Raw genomic sequence first — 20,364 nt, 5'->3', positions numbered from 1 at the left:
TGTCCCTACTTTCCGCAGCCTCATTGATGATGACATGGCGGTTGGATGGTCCCGTTGGGCCACTTGTGGCCTGAAGACGGAGTGCTTATTGTCACTCATAAGGTAAAGTTGAACAGAGTGTCTATACTAATAATAGGAGCTGTAAAACAGTTGTGCCTGTACAATAAAAATATTTGCCAAGCACTGACTGTGGGTGATGTCGGGAGTGTGAGATCATAATAAGACTACTTTTAAAAACTTTGTCTGAATACGTTAATTCCCAACTAGAGGAATTTTCATGGGGTTCTCATAGATACTGTTAACTTGAGAGTAGCCTGGGGTAACATATAGGCTTTATTTCATCAAAATCGGATGACGGAAAAAAAGACAATTTAAAGTTTTTAGTAGTTCGGATGTTTACCTCAGTGGCGTGATCGTCACAATGTAGTACACCAAAGTACCAACAGATGGCACTGTTAGTTCTTTAACCTCACTGAAAAAAGTAATTTTGGAAGTTTAGGTAAAAAGCACTCCGTCTTCAGACAAGTGGCCTACCGGGACCATCCGACCGCCGTGGTATCCTCAGGCGAGAATGCGGAAAAGGAGTGGCGGGGGGTCAGCACACCGTTCTCCCGGTCGTTATGATGGTATTCTTGACCGAAGCCGCTACTATTCGGTCGAGCAGCTACTCAATTGGCAGCACGAGGTTGAGTGCACCCCGAAAAATGCCAACAGCGCATGGTGCCTGGATGGTCACCCATCCAAGTGCCGGCCAAGCCCAACAGCGCTTGACTTCGGTGATCTCACAGGAACAGGCGTATCCACTGAGGCAAGGCCGTTGCCGAAGTTTAGGTCAATGACAGAATTAAACGTCGTAATCTTATCTGTACGAATAAAAACTAAAATAGAATTTACTTGGCTAGGATTTATGGATTTATTGATTTCGCTTTGTGTATTAAAAATTCGACGAAATTGCTTTACTTCTTTCGAAAGACTTCATTTATATTGATTTCTTGACCAGGAAAAACGAATTTAACGGTATTAGTTTTTTACTTAGGTGCCTACTTATAACATTTTGATTTCGTTTTGTTTATGAAAAAAATTCGTAGGAAACGGTTGAGTCTTTCTTAGTGCACTAGAACGGCTATAGCACTGAGAGGTACGTGGTCTCAAAAACCCAATGAAAATTGTGAGGCAAGACTTGCTGCAGCTCGACTATATCAGGCTTTAACAGGCTGTTTGGAAACTTTTTCCGAAAGAGGGGTGCGACGTAACCCTGACCGAGACCGTCATGCATTATCTCGCTCCTCACTACCTGTTACAGACAAGCCTTACAGGCGTAGGTACTTGGTGCTACCTGTGAGAAGCCGGTGCTGATCCCTAGTTGGTAATATCTGCACAGGAAATTCTGTCTCGTCTTAAACTAGAATTTTAAATACATCGCCCTGTAGCGCAGCCGTTTCGGACAGTTGGTAGGTACACAGAGTCGGGTGTGGTTAGTCGCTCCCGTGGACAGAGTGGTAGGTAGGTGCGTGGCTCGGCGCGCTACTCACGTTGTGCAGCTTGTAGTAGAGGCCGCAGGCGTTGCAGACGGGCTCGCCGTTCTGGTTGCGGCGCCACAGCGTCGTCGTGGTCGTCTTGCAGTTGGCGCAGCTCGTGCCCGCCCGCCTCGCCGCCGACTGCAAAGACAGTTGGCACAAAGGGCACGATATCATACCCGTCACGGACAGGAAAGCAGGCTGGCTGTCTGCAGCTAGCGCGCGCGCCAGACGCCGTCTAGCCGCGCTGCGATAAAGCGAGGGCACAGCGGCTGCACCAGCTGCGAGCAGGGTTAGTTGGTTAGTGGCGGGAGGGGCTGCAAGCGGGAGGGCAAGCGGTGGCAGGCGAGAGACGAGCAAGTAGAAGAGAAGATTCAGTCCAGGAGAGCAGATCTCAAGATTAGATCATGCTGTTAATTTCTGTGTTAAGATTAAGTCACAAACAGAGAAATTCATTGCTAGCCTCAGAAACTGCAGAGCGATTCAAAATTATGTCACAACTCAAATGGGACGAACACGAACTGGGAGCAGTCAAAACGAGATTGATTCTCGAGCCCACATGTTGCCAACACTGTCCCGACTTCGCTGCACAAGTTCCGCTGGGAACTCCTTACACATCCTTTATACAGACCCGATCTCTCCCCATGCGATTTTCACATGTCTGGAACCGTGAAGAGAGATGTTCGTTGCGGTCGATTTGGTTGGAAAGAAGAGTTGCGGGCCTAGATACAATCATGGTTCCGCAAGCAGAAGCTAAAATTTTTCCATGAGGCCATTTACCTGTCTTGGCCCACAATGGATAAATGTCTTAACAGTTATGGTTGGGTTGGGTTGTTTGGAGGAAGAGACCAAACATCGAGGTCATCAGTCTGATCGGATTAGGGAAGAAGGGGGAAGGAAGTCGGCCGTGCCCTTTCAGAGGAACCATCCTGGCATTTGCCTGGAGCGATTTAGGGAAATCACGGAAAACTTAAATCACAATGGCCGGACGCGGGATCGAACCGTCGTCCTCCCGAATGCGAGTCCAGTGTGCTAACCATTGCGCCACCTCGCTCGGTCTTAACAGCTGCAGCACTTGCCGCGCGGGATTAGCCGAGCAGTCTAGGCGCTGCAGTCATGGACTGTGCGGCTGGTCCCGGCGGAGGATCGATTCCTCCCTCGGGCATGGGTGTGTGTGTTTGCCCTTAGGATAATTTAGGTTAAGTAATGTGTAAGTTTAGGGACTGATGACCTTAGCAGTTAAGTCCCATAAGTTTTCACGCACATTTCAACATTTTTGCAGTTATGGCACTTACTTTCGAAATAATAAACAGTTTACGAACATTTTTTTCTCATTTGTCTCGTTATCATCTGATAGCCCTTTAAATCTATTAACGTGCACCAGACATGTTCTATATCCAAGTGTAGCGTAGCATAATTTTTGTGTGTTAGTGCATGATGGTCTACGAGTTGAGACCACTGTGTTAAGGCAACTTTCATTTAAATACGCATTTCATGAGCAAAAACATATCTACCATTTGAGCAGTAACATAATTTAGAACCACGGTGTATAATACAGTTACCACCACAGATACCGTAATCTTATCCGTAAGGAATCCATACATTAAACTAAGCAAATTAATGGTTTCCACGCACCCACTACTGTTCGTAACTCGTTCATCTGCCGACATATTGAAGCAAAGACTGCTGTGGTTCTCGTGTAAATGTCGAAGTAGATTATCTTACTAATCTCAAATATGCAAAGTGATTTCGCTAACTGTGGCAAAAGCGGAGGAAACATCTCAGACGATGTGAACAAGAAACGTTATATGGACAATTGGCCGGAAACGCGTTCCAAGAGGGGCGGAGAGAAAAGATCTTCTACAGTGGAGGTTTCGATGATTGAAAGCACACACGAGAACACACCTGCCAAGTGGGAATATTCTGTCTGTAGTAGTGTTTTATCTCAACACTCAAGAGGGCAGTGAACTTGAGCACCATCGTGTAGTGGCCACATTACCTTTCGTACCACGAAAGGTGCGTCTTCCAGCGGGGGAGGCAAGGTCACCCGCTGGAAGTGCCGATATGCCTCGCTTGCGAAGCGCTCTGTTATGACGGCTGGTCCCACGAGGGTTCGCCACCAACACCTGTCCACACACTAAGGCTGAGCCGGTGTTGACGGTTCCCTCCCACCATACCGCGAAGATTCTCCGTACCTCTTACTTGAGGGTTACGAAGATTGACGATACCGCCCCTCGTAAAGGTAGTCCAATCTGTGAATAGGAAGGGTGACATAAACCCCAAGCAAGCACCGTGAGGGTCTGTGCTACAAACCAGCGACAAAACCGTCCCCACGGGTTAAGTCCGCAGGTGATTCGGCTTGCACGCGTTGTGAGTGATATTGACAGGGCAACTGTTGTGGACTATGTTCCACGCGGTCGTTTGGCTTACCCCAAGCTGGTGGGCAATCCCAATGGTGCTGATAACGGGAACACGCTCGCAGATCTTTTGTCTACACTTCGAGTGGGTGTACATCCCTTGGAATACATTCCCAGACACATGTTCCTATAGCCTTTTGTGCTACTCACCCTTCAGGGATCGTTCCTTGCAGATTCTCCTCATTTAGGAAAATCACCCTCTATACTGAAACTGATGAAGAAACTGACGGAACACTGGTGACATCTAATTGTGTTCGAAGTAATGAGTCTTATGCTGTGTGCTTACGGCCATAAATCGTTTATCTACCCAAAAACTGAAGCAGTATTTTTTAAACAATAAAACCTGTGCCCTTGAAAAGAGGAGTGAAGTTATGGTCGGCATCGTTTGCAGTAAAATTTTTTGTAAAAAGGGTGAAATATAGCTTTTACACACGTCTTGAAATTATTTGTATACATTTTTAAATCGTTATAATCTGAAATTTTTACGTGTGTTCATGTATTCATATACGCGGCATTTAAAGTTAATTCTTGAGCTAACACATGGGGACAACTGAGTAAACTGCTGCATGCCACACTTCCTTACAGAGGGTGTCTCTCCTCAGAATCGTCAGACGCATTTTATCTAGTGTTTCGGCAGGTATCTGCAATTTCATTTTCGCATTGTGTAGTTAAGAATCAGCTCAAACCAACACTGATCAAGTCTTTCATGTGCACCCGTTGTCGTACGAAAGCGCAGGTATGTTCCCCTTTACAAATAAAATAGAATTTTTCGTGCTCTTTCGATGGAGCAGTCCCAAATTAGTCTTGTGCGATATCAGCAGGGACAGTAGTAGACTACGAAGAAAAACCATTACTCCAGCAACGACAATACCACCCTGGCCCGTGCTGACTGCTACCGCTAAGCATGCAACACTACTTAGTTGCTGCTGGGTTGCTGTTTGGTCTTCTTGTTTTACTGCACCTGTTAACAGATACCGATAAAACGAATACAGCACTACACTAATCTGGAACCGCTCTGTCGAATGGGCACTTAAAATTTCGCTTTAAAATAATTTTTTTTGTAAAAGGGGAAACAAACCTACGTTTTTCATCGACACTGCGCGTCGTATAAAAGACATGACGAGCTGTATTTGTTTGGGCTGCCTCCAGCTACACATTACAAAAACTAAATTGCAAATTTCTGTTGGAAAGCCAGAGGAAATGCGCCCGACCACCCTTAGGAGAGACACCCGGTAAATACTCAACTGTTCCTGGTATACATTCATTAACAGATACTCGTTAATCTACAAACTCCCGCTGTCACAAAAATAATTTCGAACAAAACGAAGTGAAGTACAAAAATCTTCCAACGCTAAACTACTAGGCTGATAAATCGTTCAAACAATACCGCTGTTGCATTGCAACGTCAGGATGTTTACTGTCGATCAGGTCAATAATTACTCTTTGTACTGTAAGGCAAAATGACTCAAAGGAAAGGAAATCTCATCGTTATAATTATGGGCTCCACAGCCGAGCCGTGTACAGGGGGCAAGAAGTGACGCACCGACGCCGTAACGATTTTGCTGCACAGCAGATAACCTCCGCTGCTCGCCACGGAATGCCGACACGAGACCGGCCACAGCACGCCTGGCAGCGGCCGAGACCGAGAGCCAGAAGAGGGCACCGGGCCGATAGCGCCAGGTGTTATATAATTACGCGCGCCTAGCTGTATTTAATCTGTGCACTAATAAAGTTTTCCGATGAATGTAAAACACGGCGCGGTGTGTAATTAAAACGGGGCCTCGCAGGCCGGCCGACAAGCTGTTATTGGCTCGTGAAGTATGGCAAGTGGGTGGGCGCAGGCGCAGTAAATTCTGCCCTCCCGAGGGGGGGAAGGTGCTGCCGCGACGCGCGGTGGCCGCGTGGCGAACTAGCACCTCGCCAGCAGCCAGCCACTGTCGCGCCCGTGTAAACACAGCCGGCGCACGCGCAATTTAGCTCGCGTATGTCTCGCATACCGAAGGCCTATCGTGATAGGCTCTTCCTCGTCAAAGAAACTACAAGGTACTCGTAGCAAAACTGTCAATGGCAGGTAACATAAAAGCAAAAGAATTTAGCGACAGTCGAAACGGGGCAAACCTTCTTTTAAGAAAGAAAAGACGCTTATACTAAAAGGAAATTGTTGCATAGGAACCAAAATTCTATAGAATAACCAAAAAGCTGATAGTCAAAACCGTTGTACCTAATACGACACGTCAATCGGTCTCTAAATCATTCCATACTTGTGAAATAATTTCTGGAAAATTCGTGCTTGGGGTTAATTACTGTAATGAAAAAAATTAAGGACACAGTAGAAACAGAAGAGGAAAACAATGTGAGTTAGCGAAGAGGATAGAGTACCATTTAAACAGACCTGGCGATGAATGAAATTAATGGCACCCGTTAATACAGTGAACGTGTTTTAGGAAAGGTGAATATTCAGGGATATGACAGGAAAAATCATTCGAAGTAAACAATTCTGCTAAACATGATGTCTAAAATGCATACCTTAATACCTATGAGCACTTGTTCAACAGAAGAGGTGTGTCACACTGTAGTGAAGATGAGAAGTGCTCTTAGCTCTTAACGTACGCATTTTAGGTCCCATCTTTACTGTGGTTTTTTGTTTCGAAAGCTGTCACATCCCTGAATATTGAACATTCTTCCTCGGACACCCTGTGCACATGTCAGATGTTTTTTTAATGTTTTGACGTGTGGTGAAGCACAATATACGCAGTATTCTAGTTGATAAAGGTCGCAGAGCGAATTTGAGACAATGGATTTTAATCAATTAATACTGGTAGTCTTACGTACGAAGGCAACAATGATATCCCTTTAATAAAATTAGTTGACAGTGAACCCAGCCTGCAGAATTGAAAGATTCTTGTTATTGTCAAGAAGAGTACGTCGCTCTTTTAAATGTACGGAATGAGTTTGCAATAACCTCGAATTGTAACAGTCCATCCTGTTCTGTTGTTTTCTTTGAAAATATGTTTACGGTATAGAAAGGAAGAAAAACTAGGATTCGCTGTCTCGTCTACGATGAGATTGTTGGAGTGCAAGTTTAGATTGGGGAAAGAAATCCACCTTGTCCTTTTCGAAAAGATCTTGGGGACATCTACCTCGAGCAGTTTAGGAAAACCTTGGAAAACTTAAATCTGTATGGCCGAAAGAGGATTTGAACATTCGTTCTTCCAGATAAGAATCCAAAAATAACTTCTCCCACGTGGTATAACAGAAAAGATGGGCGAAGTATGTTTCTACCGCGCGCTAGTTTCCCTTCGATACACTTCGGCAGTATATTCTTGTCTTGCAACAGTGACTCCATCAGGCAAACACTTCATTGAAGGACAGGCCTCAAAATGCAACTCCAGCGACGTATGATTGGCGGCATTTTGGCGTTTCATCACATCGTCACAGTTGCCTAATCTGTCAGTAAAACTTTGTCACGTCAGCCTCCGATAGAGCACAGCGAACGGTTATCCGAACATTCGACACAGTTGTGGGAACGGTAGGACAATGCGAGCCGGGGCGCCAGCGCAGTGGCGCCAGCCGGAAAAGCAGGTGACAGACGATGCTAGTGGCATCGATGGGGCGCTAGCCAGAGAAGTGATGGACGACAAGATAGACCACTGCACCGCTATTGCCTCACCCATTGAGACGCCAGTCCGCGTCTGAGACATCCACTGACGTGTGCATCCATACAAAAGCGAAGCAAGTTTCGCTTCCGGAAGCTCTCCTGGAACAAAGATTTGCCTGAAGATCTGCTTTATTTCTCCCATATCGACGAAGTATCGATTCCTGTAAATGCCGTTCACATGATTTCCAGGATCGACTGCCACAGTGCCGGGTAAAGCCTTCTATCAGAATGGCACTGCAATCTTACGGACCTCATCTGTTTGATAGAATTCTTCACGCTTCATACAAAAATTCTTGCAGTTACAGAAGGTACGTGTAAAAAGAACGCCTAACTTATATAATGTTTGTCTAATTATATGATTAATGGGCAGTTTTTTATGTTGCGATTCTTGAGCCCAATCAACTATATAAAGTATTTAGAAATAGCTATAGATGTATTGTACCCAAGAAAATTTATAAATGTTTATATGTTTCGCAAAGCATGACTCATTCACACTACAGTGAAGTATGCTACTCATGAACCGCCTTTACAGCTTCAATTCTGCTAGGAACCCTTTTCTCATTTCGAAAGCTGACAGTGTTTGTTAGCTCTTTCGAAAGCTTGTACTCTTGCGCACTCCGTACAGTGGACACGTTTCATTACGCTGATAAGCCAACATCTGCTTAATTGATTTCCTATAATAGTAATGTCATTCCAAGTCACAGATTCCGGTACGTAGCCATTTTCATTTTCAGTATCCTCTCGTTGATCGCCCTCAACTTTTAGGAGCAGCTCAGATTTGCTACTTGACATTACAGTACGACAGTTCGCAGGAACTCCACTCTTCGAGGGTGAAGTAAAGGCATCAAACGCTTTTTCTGATTTAAAGCACCACTATATGTTTAAGTGCCGCACTGCTACGTTGCAGAATGTTAGTGAAAGTTCGAGAATAGGGAACAGGTTCTGAGATATGTGACAATGGTATCATCTGGATTGTCCCAGGGAGGTACCATAGGACCGCTAGAGTCCTCTATGCGCAGGGTGGTTATAACTAAACGTACGGGGGCTTCCGTAAAAAAGGAATGATCGTAAGGCCTTTGTAACGACACGCGGAAGAGAAATAAAGAAAAAAAAAAAACATTGGAAGAAACACCTTTTAATTTCCACAAGGGAGGGTAACATCTGTTAATTGCGTGCTATGTTTACGTTCCAGGTTACTAACGTGGCTCAATGTGATAACCTTCTGCATCCACGACAGTCTGGAACAGCACTAGATACTGCTCTACTGCTGTCCGTAACATCTGAGGTAGGAAGACCGCTACTTCCCTCATCTTCAACCAGCAACTGTGTCAGCTTTCCCTTGATAAATGCTGTCCTTCAGGAAACAGCACGGATTCAAATCTGGTAATCTTGACTGCCACCCAATTTGGAACGATTCGGATTCTCCAAATGTAATCCGGAGTAGCCGAGTGACCTCTAAGAGCGATGCATCGATGCTCGCGAAGAGTAGCAACACTATTTCTGTCATTTTGACAAAAAAAACTTTATGATTAAAGCCCTGCTCACCTTGTTCAAAACTATACTGACTGTCTGCAGCTGTAATTCTCACAGACGCTTGTGTTTCATCCGTATGTCGCCGTGGCAGTACCGTGTCCTAACGGTAACTCACGACACTAACACCACTAACAACGTAAATACTGCAGCTCACTATCGGAACAACATTCCTATAACGATGGATACCCGCGCAGTAAATAGTTTTCCCTCTGCACAGATTAAAGTAGCGAAAGTTTAATCGTAAACAAACGAACTATCGGATAGGGAGTGCAGCAGTCTGTGACTGCTTTCAGATGACACCACGGTGTCAGGGGAAGCGTCGTGTTTTAGTGACTGCAGGAGGATGCAGGATGACTTGGGAAGAATATTTGTTTAGCGAAATGAATAGCATCTTGCTATGTATGAGGGGAAAATGTAGGTCAATGCTGCTAAGCAGGAAACATATCCTACAGTACTCCAAAACACTGTGAAAGGTGGCTACACTGTGCCACTGCGCCAGAGAGTGCGCCAAAGAGTACTTTTAAGCCGCCTCCACAGTGCCTGTTTAGAGTTCGTGGCAGTCAGTGCTTGTGAAGAGATCGTAGAGGACAGTTTTGTCGAGAGCTCGTGGTTGTTATGAAGTTGGAACAAGATGTTGTAGTAAAGAGTATAGTTCCATGTCTTATGCAGTTATTTGATGGGAGAGATAGCAGATGTTATTGTAAGCAGTGCATTTCGTCAATACATATGAAGGTAAAAATTACAATGTTCTTTTATTAATTGTGTGTCTGAAATAATGCGTCACTACAGGTTCAGTCAACAAAGCATCTGGCTTGTGTTCTTGTATTAGAGTGAATTCTGGTTTTCTTGCGTAATTATAGTTTTTCTAAATTTCTTTTGTCACGTCAGTATAATTGGTATCAAAATTCTTGTCTTGTTGAAAAAGAACCGTGCCAGATGCGTACGTTGAGTCACACTCCCACATACAGAACAGTTACATTTGTGCTTGGATTTTGTAGGTTTTATAGTTGCTGGGGACTTAATTAATTAACTGTGTTTACGAAAATTTTCTTACATTGTTTGTTGCAGTCAGATAGCGTAATAATACTAGTCAGGGCCAACCGATTACGAGACTGCGTAATCGGACATACAGTTACTAAAACAAAAAAAAAAAAAAACATTTTCAATTAATAATTTATTTAATTAAGCCCCCATGCACGAGGCGACCGCTGCTTCGGATCGTCCCTTGGATTCTTCTGATTGTGAAAATTGTAGACTGTAGTATTGTTGTAGTAATTTTGAGTTTAGTGATTGTAGTCAGTATTGAGTGTGTAGATTTGGTAATTGGCATTCTTCTAATGGTATTTTTCAAAATTTAATTTTTATTGCCTTGTATACGCGTTTGACAATTTTGTGCAATTATTTCAATTGTTCGTTAATCGTGTTTGAGGGAAACATCTCGTGTGAATAGTACTGTTGGAGATAAGGAGTCATTGTGTGTGATTTTCGTACAGTGACGAATCTTTCGTATATTTTGTAAATGATTACGCGATCAATGAAAAAGGCAAAAATGATGAATAGTGAGAATAACGAAATTGTTAACATGGCGAACTCGCCAACAGAGGAAAACAGTATGATGGATAATGAAGTGGAAAACAATGTAATAAGTCGGGAAAATAGTCCGGAACCATTTCAAAATTTTTCTCAATCAGAAAATTCACAGAATCCGAGATTAACGATAGAAGATTCTGAAATTGTATCGAACACAGATAGCTTTACAGCTATGACGGAGGAAACTGGTTTTGCGGGAAATGTTAGGCGCGAAAAGAATTGCGAACCGGCTACCTTGGAGCAGTTGATGGGTGCAATATTAAATCTGGGATCACAAATGGGAACAATGGTAACACAGATGGGAACAATGAAAACTGAGATGGGAACAATTAAAACTGAGATGGGAACAATTAAAACACAGATGGGAACAATGGAAACACGGATGGGAACAATGGAAACTCGGTTAGGATCTGAATTTAAAACAGAGATGGGAACTTTGGAAACACGGATAGATTCACGAATAGGGACATGTTTCAAAAATATGAAAGATGAATTAAAGAAAGAAATCAGGGAAGAAGTACAACCGATTCTGAATTCTCACAATAATAGATTAATTGCAGTAGAAATCAGACAAAGGGAACAGGATAGAGAACAGGAAGAAAGAGATCGCGTGATAGTACAGAATTTTTCAGAGTTAAATTCACAACGTGCAAAGGATAAGGAAGAAATATTTGAGAGAATCGAAGGATCAGTACCAAATGACAGATTAAATAACCTAACACAACAATATGAACAGCTACCTACCAAATGTGACAATACTGAAACCCGAGTCGCGACACTTACGGAAGACGTAAATAAACAGAAAGAACAATTTGGTGACTTATCGGAAAGAGTGGAGGAAATTTCAGATAAACTGACAAATCTTAGTTTACATGGGGACAGAGATTCGGATGATACAGCTCCATTACCATTTGCAGAAACCGAAGAATACCAGAACATAAATAAGCATGTTGAAAATCAGGGAAAATTTAATGAACGCGTGAAAAGGGAATTTGAGGCATTACGAAAGCAAGTCAAGCAGATCGAAGGCGAAATTGTAGGAAAAGATAGCAGAAGAAATTTAGAATCACAGGTAGCAGAAGGGTTTGAAGAAAATAATTTGTTTCATTTACGGGATGCAACAAGAGAGCGCCAGGCGCGCGAACTTTACAATAATCGACATTCGGACCGGGACAGACGCGGTAGGTCTTTGTCGCCACGAGGCGAAAACTTTGATTATAAACACTTTTTGACTGTCCGGAAATTTAAGATCTTCCGCAATTCTAAGAATGACATACATCCATGTGCATGGCTAGATCAATTTATGTACGCACTTCCACCAAATTGGCCACTAAGTCACAAACTAGAATTCATGTGTGGATATTTAGAAAACGAACCGGCGACGCGGATGCGCGCACTCATTAGAGATTGTAATAATTTAAATGATTTTTATCATGCATTTCTATCGGCATATTGGTCCGAAAACACGCAAGACAGAGTCAAACACAGTCTTATTATGCAGCGTAATTTCAAACAGTCTGAGTTCCGCACGCCGGCAGAGTACTTTGAAGACATGATTCGAAAGAATCAGTTCCTGTCCAACCCTTATAGCCCGACTGAATTAATTCGCATTTGTTTAACTAAGTTGCCACAATCTATAAGACAAATTGCTTTGGCCGGAAGATGTAAAGACGACATTGAGACTTTTAAGACTTTGCTACAAGAACTCGAGTACGACAATGACGACGGGACTACCTGTAATTTTTTCAGTAACAGTAATTATGATAGATTTTCAGAGAAAAGGGACAGTGATCGGAAAGGGCGTTATATGGGTAACTTTGAGAATGACAGACGTAACAGACAGGACAATAGATACCAGCCTTATGACAATAACAGACGTTCTAACAGAAATTACACAGACAATTATAGTGACGGTAATTCGTACCGGAATGATCAATCATACGGAAACAGTAATCGGCATTATCGAGACAGAAATTATTCAAACAGTAATAGAAATTCTTACTACAGAAATAATCAGGGTAGTAGATACAACAATAATTTCAGAAGTGACAGTCGAAACTACACTAGAAGTAGCTATGCAGACAGACAGGAAAACAGAAATTTTAATAACAGACACAACCAAGAATTTGTATCTAACAGACAGGAGGGACCTAATTGGCATCCTCCACGTGACAGAATTTCAGAGAGACAAGTGCAAATCGTAGAAATGGATCCGCGAAATGACGCGAATACTCAAAGACGTGACGCAAACAATCGACAATGACTTGCAGCTTCGGCTTCTGGCAGCAATATAGACGGCTCAGAAAGTAATGACACTACGACTTTACACTACGTACGCCTGGAAGACATGAGAGACATTTTGTTAGACGAAAAGGAAAATAATGTAGACGCATTTTTACATCCTGTTATTGAAGTATGTGTGGGTAAGAATAAGTTCACTGCAGTTTTAGATTCTGGGAGCCCATTGAATGTCATTAGTGAATCAGTTTTTCGTATATGTGAAAGAACTATTGCCTGTCCTGTGTTACCTATTTCTAAAACTACAATTCGAGGTGCGATTTCTGGAAAAAGTGTGGAGGTCAAACAACAGACCAATTTAAATTTCATTTGTCAAGGATACGAATTTTCTGCTAATTTTATTATTGTTCCATTACTCAGTACACAAATTATATTAGGTATGGAGTTTCTTAACGCACATAAGGCAATTTTGAACTTTAAAGAAGGAAGTGTAAATTTGACTGTTGCTGGAATGCCGAAATGTTTAAAATTTTTCGAGTGTTTAACAAGATCTGAGTCAGATACAAAATGTTTAAGGTTTCTTACTTCTGATGTTTTCGTTGAGCATTATGACGACAATGTGTTTATTCATGATAATGACAATAGATACAGAGACGCGATGGATGATATAATTAATAGTGAAGAGTTAATTAATGAAAAGGTTAAGAAAGCTGAAGTGCCAGATGACGTTGCAAGAGAAGAGCTGCACCACATTTTGACTTCACATGCTACAGTGTTTAGTCATCACACAGGAACTATACAAGGCTTACAATATTTATTTAAAGTGAAAGAACACACACCATTTCGCGGGAAAACGTACGCTATTCCTTTGGCTTACAGAGACAAGGTTAAGAATGAACTTCAGTACATGTTAGATCAGGGCATTATTGAGCCTGCAGTCAGTCCTTATACTAGCCCATTACACGTTGTTCTTAAAAGGGATGGATCAATTCGTCTGGTTCTGGATTCCAGGCAGATAAATAACATCATCATTCCTGAAACTGACCGCCCACAAAATTTAGATGAACTTCTTCAACATTTCCATGGAATTAAAGTTTTATCCACGATTGATATGCGCGCAAGTTTTTGGCAAATAGAACTCCACCCTGATTGTAGAAAATACACTGCTTTTTTAGCCTTTGGTAACTGTTACCAATTTCGGAAATTACCGTTTGGACTTACTGTATCTTCAGCAGCATTCATTCGTAGTTTAAATGAAATTTTACCTGTTTATCTTCGTGACAACATTACTTCTTATGTTGACGACATTCTTATTGCTAAACGTTCTTGGAGTGAGCACAACAAAATTTTGGACTCATTATTACGTATCTTTGCAAAAGTTGGCATGACAGTGAACTTGGAAAAATCTGAATTTGGTCGTTCACAGGTGAAATTTCTCGGTCACATTATTTCTACAGAAGGTATTCTCCCTGATCCAGAGAAATTAGATGCTATTCGTAATTATGCTGTTCCTACTACAAAACGTGATGTTCGTAGTTTCCTTGGTGTCTGTAATTTTCTTAGACGCTTTGTTAAATTGGACGATTTGGCCACACCACGTTTATGTGAACTATCTGGAAAGAAATCTAATTGGTGTTGGGATGAGGAAGCTCAGTCAGAATTTGAACAACTTCGTGATGCTTTAGTTGCTGCTCCACTTCTTTCACATCCAGATTTATCTAAAGAATTTTGTTTGGCGACGGACTCATCATACAAGGGCCTAGGGGCACACTTATTTCAAGAGATAGAAGAAAACGGCGTTGTAGTACAGAAGACTATTGCATTTGGAAGTCGTGTTCTCTCTAAATCAGAAAAGAATTATTCGATTACGGAACTTGAAGCTTTGGCTGTTGTATGGGCTTTCACAAAATTTCGCACATTTTTGTTTGGCAGACATACTAAGGTTTACACCGATCATCGAGCTCTGGAATTTCTTATGTCAACAAAATTAACTCACGGCAGATTGTCACGATGGGCGTTGTACCTACAGGAATTTGACTTTAGTATTGTTTACATACAGGGTTCTTCAAATATTGTTGCTGATGCTTTATCACGTGCACCTATGGGTTTGAAACAAAGTGCTGAAGAGGACTGCAAGGAAAACAATTATTGTTTGATGTATATTCAAGGTGTTGCGTTTGAGAACTTTATTTCGTCTTCGCTCCAGGATATCGCTAAGGAGCAAAATAAGGATCCAATCTGGAAGGACATTAAGGAGAAGTGGAGGAGAAAGGAAAGCGTAGCGATTAGACAGCATTATTTAGTTCGCAATGACATTCTTTTTAAACGAAAATCGGTCGACAGCTCTGTTTGGCTAGTTTGTATTCCTGATGAGTGGGTCAATAAATTGATTTGGTATACGCATCTCAGTTATGCACACTTTGGTCCCAGAAAATGCTTTCACAAATTACGAGAAAATTGTTACTTCAGTAATATGGAAAAACGTATCCGATCTGTTCTTGCCAAATGTAAATTATGTCAAATGGCTAAGCCTCCAACGATTTCTCACAGAGCACCGTTGTTTCCTGTCATTCCAGCGAAATTAAAGGAGATGGCTGCAGTCGATTTGTTTGGTCCAGTGGTTCGTTCTACAAATGGTTTTGCGTACATTTTCGTAGCAGTGGAGTTGACATCAAAATATGTGTGTTTTACACCGTTACGCAAAGCAACAGCTCGTTCAGTATCTAACGCTTTCATCAAACATTTTCTTAAAGAAGTTGGTCATGTTGACAAGGTTATATCAGATAATGGATCACAGTTTCGTTCTAAAATTTGGCTTCGTACTCTACACCGTCGTAAAATTAAACCAATTTTCATTTCACTTTTTCACCCTCAATCTAACGCTTCAGAGAGATGGATGAAGGAAATCAATAAATTGTGCCGTCTTTATTGTCATCAGAATCACAGAACTTGGGATCAGTATCTTCATATTTTTCAAAACATTCTGAATGAACTTCCTAATGATTCAACTTCTTTACCGCCTCTATTGACATTAAAAAATAAAGCACCGACAAATCGCATATCTGAAATCGTTCCTTTTCCGCCTTCACGGAAACTGCGGCATTCTGAAGTTGTCAACCTGGCTCTACAAAATATTGCATCTGCGGCTGCTAGGAGAGAGAAATCAGCTAGACGTCCTGGTCGTTCAAAAATCTTGTCAGTTGGTCAAAAGGTATTAATTAAGTCTCATCGTTTGTCGCACAAAGGAAAAGGCTTGTGTCGCAAATTTTTTCTGCTTTATAACGGTCCATATAGAATTCGCAAAATTATTCATGATAACACTGTTGAAGTAGAAACTCTTAAATCTCGACGCTCTAAAGGAATACACCATATATCTAACGTAAAAATTTTTGTGGAATGACATACTTTGGAGAACTAACAGCTACATGTAAACATGCGGAGAGTACAAGGATACCGCGCTGTGTTTTGGCGGCGGCACATACTCAAAGCAACAGTCAAGTCTGCGCGCCGCACAAGGCAGTCGTTGACCGCGAACAATGACTTCCTACGTCACGCGCCTACAGCTGATCGAGCGCTCAGTGCGAATGCACTGACAGACGTAAACAAATACACAGTCTAATTTCTCCGACTAAATTCTGTATAAAGCTATAAGGATTTGTTGAATTGTGTTATTATCATTCAGTATTTTGCAGGATACGGTTGTATAAAATACGTCACGCGCCCACAGCTGATCGAGCGCTCAGTGCGAATGCACTGACAGCCGTAAACAAACACACAGTTTAATTTCTCCGACTAAATTCAGTATAAAGCTATAGTGACTTGATGAATTCTGTTATTAACATTCAGTATTTTGCAGGATACGGTTCTATAAAATATTTAAGAACTTCAGGTAAACTCTGTGTGTCTCCGACGTTAAGACGACTTGCTATCGAGAAATTTTCAGGAAGAATGTAATTTCGAAGAAGAAACTAATTAACTAATAAACTAAAAAGGTAACTATTAATTGAGTTTATTTTTCAGGTAACAAATTTCCACTTAGGTACGTACTTAGACGTAATTTGCTGCTCACGATTACGTGATTCACACTTTGTGCTAATTTCATGTTCTATGAATTTACGTGTGAAGCGACGCGCTTGCGTACGTTAACTGAATTTTGACAATGATTATTAATGAACTGGGTTGTGACCTGTATATATTATGCATCGCTTGGCTGCACTGCTTTTTCACTGATGTCATATTTTTTTTTTATTATGTGCCTGCTGTGCTTATTTATTTAAATTATAATGGTAACCTGATTTATTGTGCTGATGTGTTTAGGTATGTAAGTTATACTTTGTGATTTATCTGCTTGCGCCTCCATGCTTACTTATTAAGATTACATATGAACATTTATTTGCTTATGCTGATATGATGCTAATGACCTGTTTATTACGTAAGATACATGTTTGCTGCTTTTTGCATGGATTACATATTTACACATTTCTGTTTTGTTGCCATAACTGCTCGTTAATTTGGTGTGTAGAAATGCTGATATACTGTGTATAAACATAGAGTTTAGGTCACACTATTGGATTAATTATAGATTGTTCGCTTGGCAGAGCCTCGTTGTAGGAATTGTGCTGCATCCACTTGTTGACATTGTCTTCTCTACTTGTATATTTACTCGCTATTGCTTGTTTCGCTTACGCTCAGTGCCTTATATTTTTAAGATAAGAAAATGAACTGCTATAATTCGACGAACGACATTGGTACAAAGAACTTCGTTGAGGTCACATGAGCTGGAGGTTTTATGGAAGCTGTATAAATTTATGCTAATAGGAAGGAAGCTAACGACATGACATACCAATACTAGGTTTAGACCATTAACAGTTATTACACTGCATTTTTCGTGAGCAATTGAAATAGGAAGTGACACTTGACACAAGAAATACTCCACATGTTTGCTTCTGTCTGCTATGATTCTTGAAGTGGTGTACACACTGTGAAATATTATGATCATTCACACTCCGTAATCGTACTTAGTTACTGAGAGTTATTCAAACTAAGTCTGTTAGAGGTCAGGTATGCATTTCTTTTATTTAATAATGGACAAGGAACCAAAATGTATCTTATAATTTATAATGAGTAGAAAATTTGGGTTAGATGGATTACACAGAGGTTGTGTGTTGGCAATGTGTCTTCGGATTGTATGGGATGCTGAATTGAGGTTTGCATTAGGATTTTATCTGTACTTGTTCGAGGAGACTGACTAGAGGAAAGAGTTGTTATGGAAGTGAAATGATATTGGTGCTGAGGTTTATATTTATCGACGTATTATTATAGGTATTGAGAGTATATGAAGTTGTTTGTGGACAAGAGGTAAGGTAAATGATGTTGATGATAAGAGTTATATGTATCGACGTATTGAAGAAGTATTAGTGACGTATTGAGATTATGTGATGCTGATGATTATCGAAGTTTTGGTGTATAAGAGGTAAAGTAAGTGAGGAGCATATTTTTTTTTGGTTGGTCTTATGGAACAAGGAGGATGAAGAGAGCAGACTAGAACACTAAAATAGAAGGAAGATGGTCTATACACACACTTTGTTAAATAACTAAGCAGTATATACTTTTTTTTGGAGAGAGGAAGTAATTGCATATCTTGGCTCACTGACAGTTGTTCAACAACAGTACATTTTGATCTGGCTTGGCAAACATTGGTCTTGACATGATGACTATGACGTTGACTTAACTATTATTGACTGTTATACATTGCTGCCAGTACTACTTGATACACATGATGAACATCAGATTTAGACAGAATTTCAGTTACACAATTAACACTATTCAATTACACAGTAGTATTTAATGTGGATGAGAGATGCGTGAGTGTGTTTTGTGTGTTTTCCTTTCCTAATCCTACCCACCTATCTCCTAAATATTATTTTATTTGTTTGTAGTGGCTTGCACTGACACCCATGAATATTATAGGTTTACTGGTATTTGTGTATTGTAATAGTTAATAGGATAATTATCTGATATCATTTGTGTGTTTGTTGTGATTTGTATGTTACTGTAAAAGCATCTGTATGTGCATTCAAACTATTGTTCATGCCTGAACTGTCTGATTAGTGAAGATAAATATTCTGAACTGTTACCTGCACTTTTCAACATGATGTGTGACATTAGGACATGTTTAATTTCTGCTCATAAACTCTGATGAACAGTGTGATCAGTGTTAGTGAATTTTGTGGAACTGCTTCTGCTGAGAAATGTGACTTTTTGGTGTCTGCACCTGCACTCAACATTGCTGGGTGCAACTGATGAACTGTTTTTACTGAAATGAAGTCACTAGTTGCTGTGTGCACCTGATCAACATTGCTGATGCCACTAATGGACTGCTTCTACTGAAATGGTATCACTTGTTGGTGTCTGCACCTGCGCTCAACATTGCTGGGTGCAACTGATAAACTGCTTCTGCTGAAATTATGTCACTTGTTGCTGTCTGCACCTGCTCAACATTGCTGGGTGCAACTGATGGACTACTCCTACTGAAATGATGTTACTTTTTGCTGTCTGCACCTGCACTCAACATTGCTGGGTGCAACTGATGAACTGTTTTTACTGAAATGAAGTCACTTGTTGCTGTCTGCACCTACTCAACATTGCTGGGTGCAACTGATGAACTGTTTTTACTGAAATGAAGTCACTTGTTGCTGTCTGCACCTGCACTCAACATTGCTGGGTGCAACTGATGAACTGTTTTTACTGAAATGAAGTCACTAGTTGCTGTGTGCACCTGATCAACATTGCTGATGCCACTAATGGACTGCTTCTACTGAAATGGTATCACTTGTTGCTGTCTGCACCTGCTCAACATTGCTGGGTGCAACTGGTGGACTGCTTCTACTGAAATAATGTCACTTGTTGCTGTCTGCACCTGCTCAACATTGCTGGGTGCAACTGATGGACTGCTTCTACTGAAATGATGTCACTTGTTGGTGTCTGCACCTGCTTAACATTGCTGGGTGCCACTGATGAACTGTTTCTACTGAATTAATGTGACTTGTTGCTGGGTGTACCTGCTAAACTTTACTGGGTGCAATTGATGGACTGCTTCTACTAAAAAGATGTCACCAGTTAGTGTCTTTTTTTTGTATAAACTAATCATTGCAAGCATTTTATGTGAACATTTGTATAAACTGATTTTTTTTGTATATTGTGTAAACTATTATGTAAAGTCACATGTATGAAAATAATTTGTATTGCCTTCTGTATTTCATATGTTAGGTTAGTAAAAGGTCAGTGCAAAGCCAAAATTTTTAACTAATTATGTGATGTTTAGGTATTAATATTATCTTTTATTTTTGTCTGTATTTTTGTGGACGAATTTGGTGGTATTTTCACCACCAATGCTGGCAAAAATACCATC

General features: G+C 41.1%; 1 protein-coding gene across 2 annotated transcripts in view; it reads right to left on the bottom strand.

Moving 5' to 3' along the window:
• Window positions 1–20,364, bottom strand: part of LOC124604371 (GATA-binding factor C-like) — a 652,859-nt gene that overhangs the window by 115,312 nt on the left and 517,183 nt on the right. The window contains exon 5 of one of the 2 annotated variants that reach the window (XM_047136473.1): window positions 1,533–1,667. In XM_047136473.1, coding sequence (XP_046992429.1) covers window positions 1,533–1,667 — 135 coding nt within the window. The remainder of the gene's footprint in view (window positions 1–1,532; window positions 1,668–20,364) is intronic. The other variant, XM_047136472.1, reaches the window with a different exon arrangement.

The sequence above is a fragment of the Schistocerca americana genome, chromosome 1, assembly GCF_021461395.2.
Source record: "Schistocerca americana isolate TAMUIC-IGC-003095 chromosome 1, iqSchAmer2.1, whole genome shotgun sequence".
NCBI lineage: Eukaryota > Metazoa > Arthropoda > Insecta > Orthoptera > Acrididae > Schistocerca > Schistocerca americana.
The sequence above is the reverse complement of the archived record's forward strand: the minus strand, read 5'-3'. Positions and strand labels throughout refer to the sequence as shown.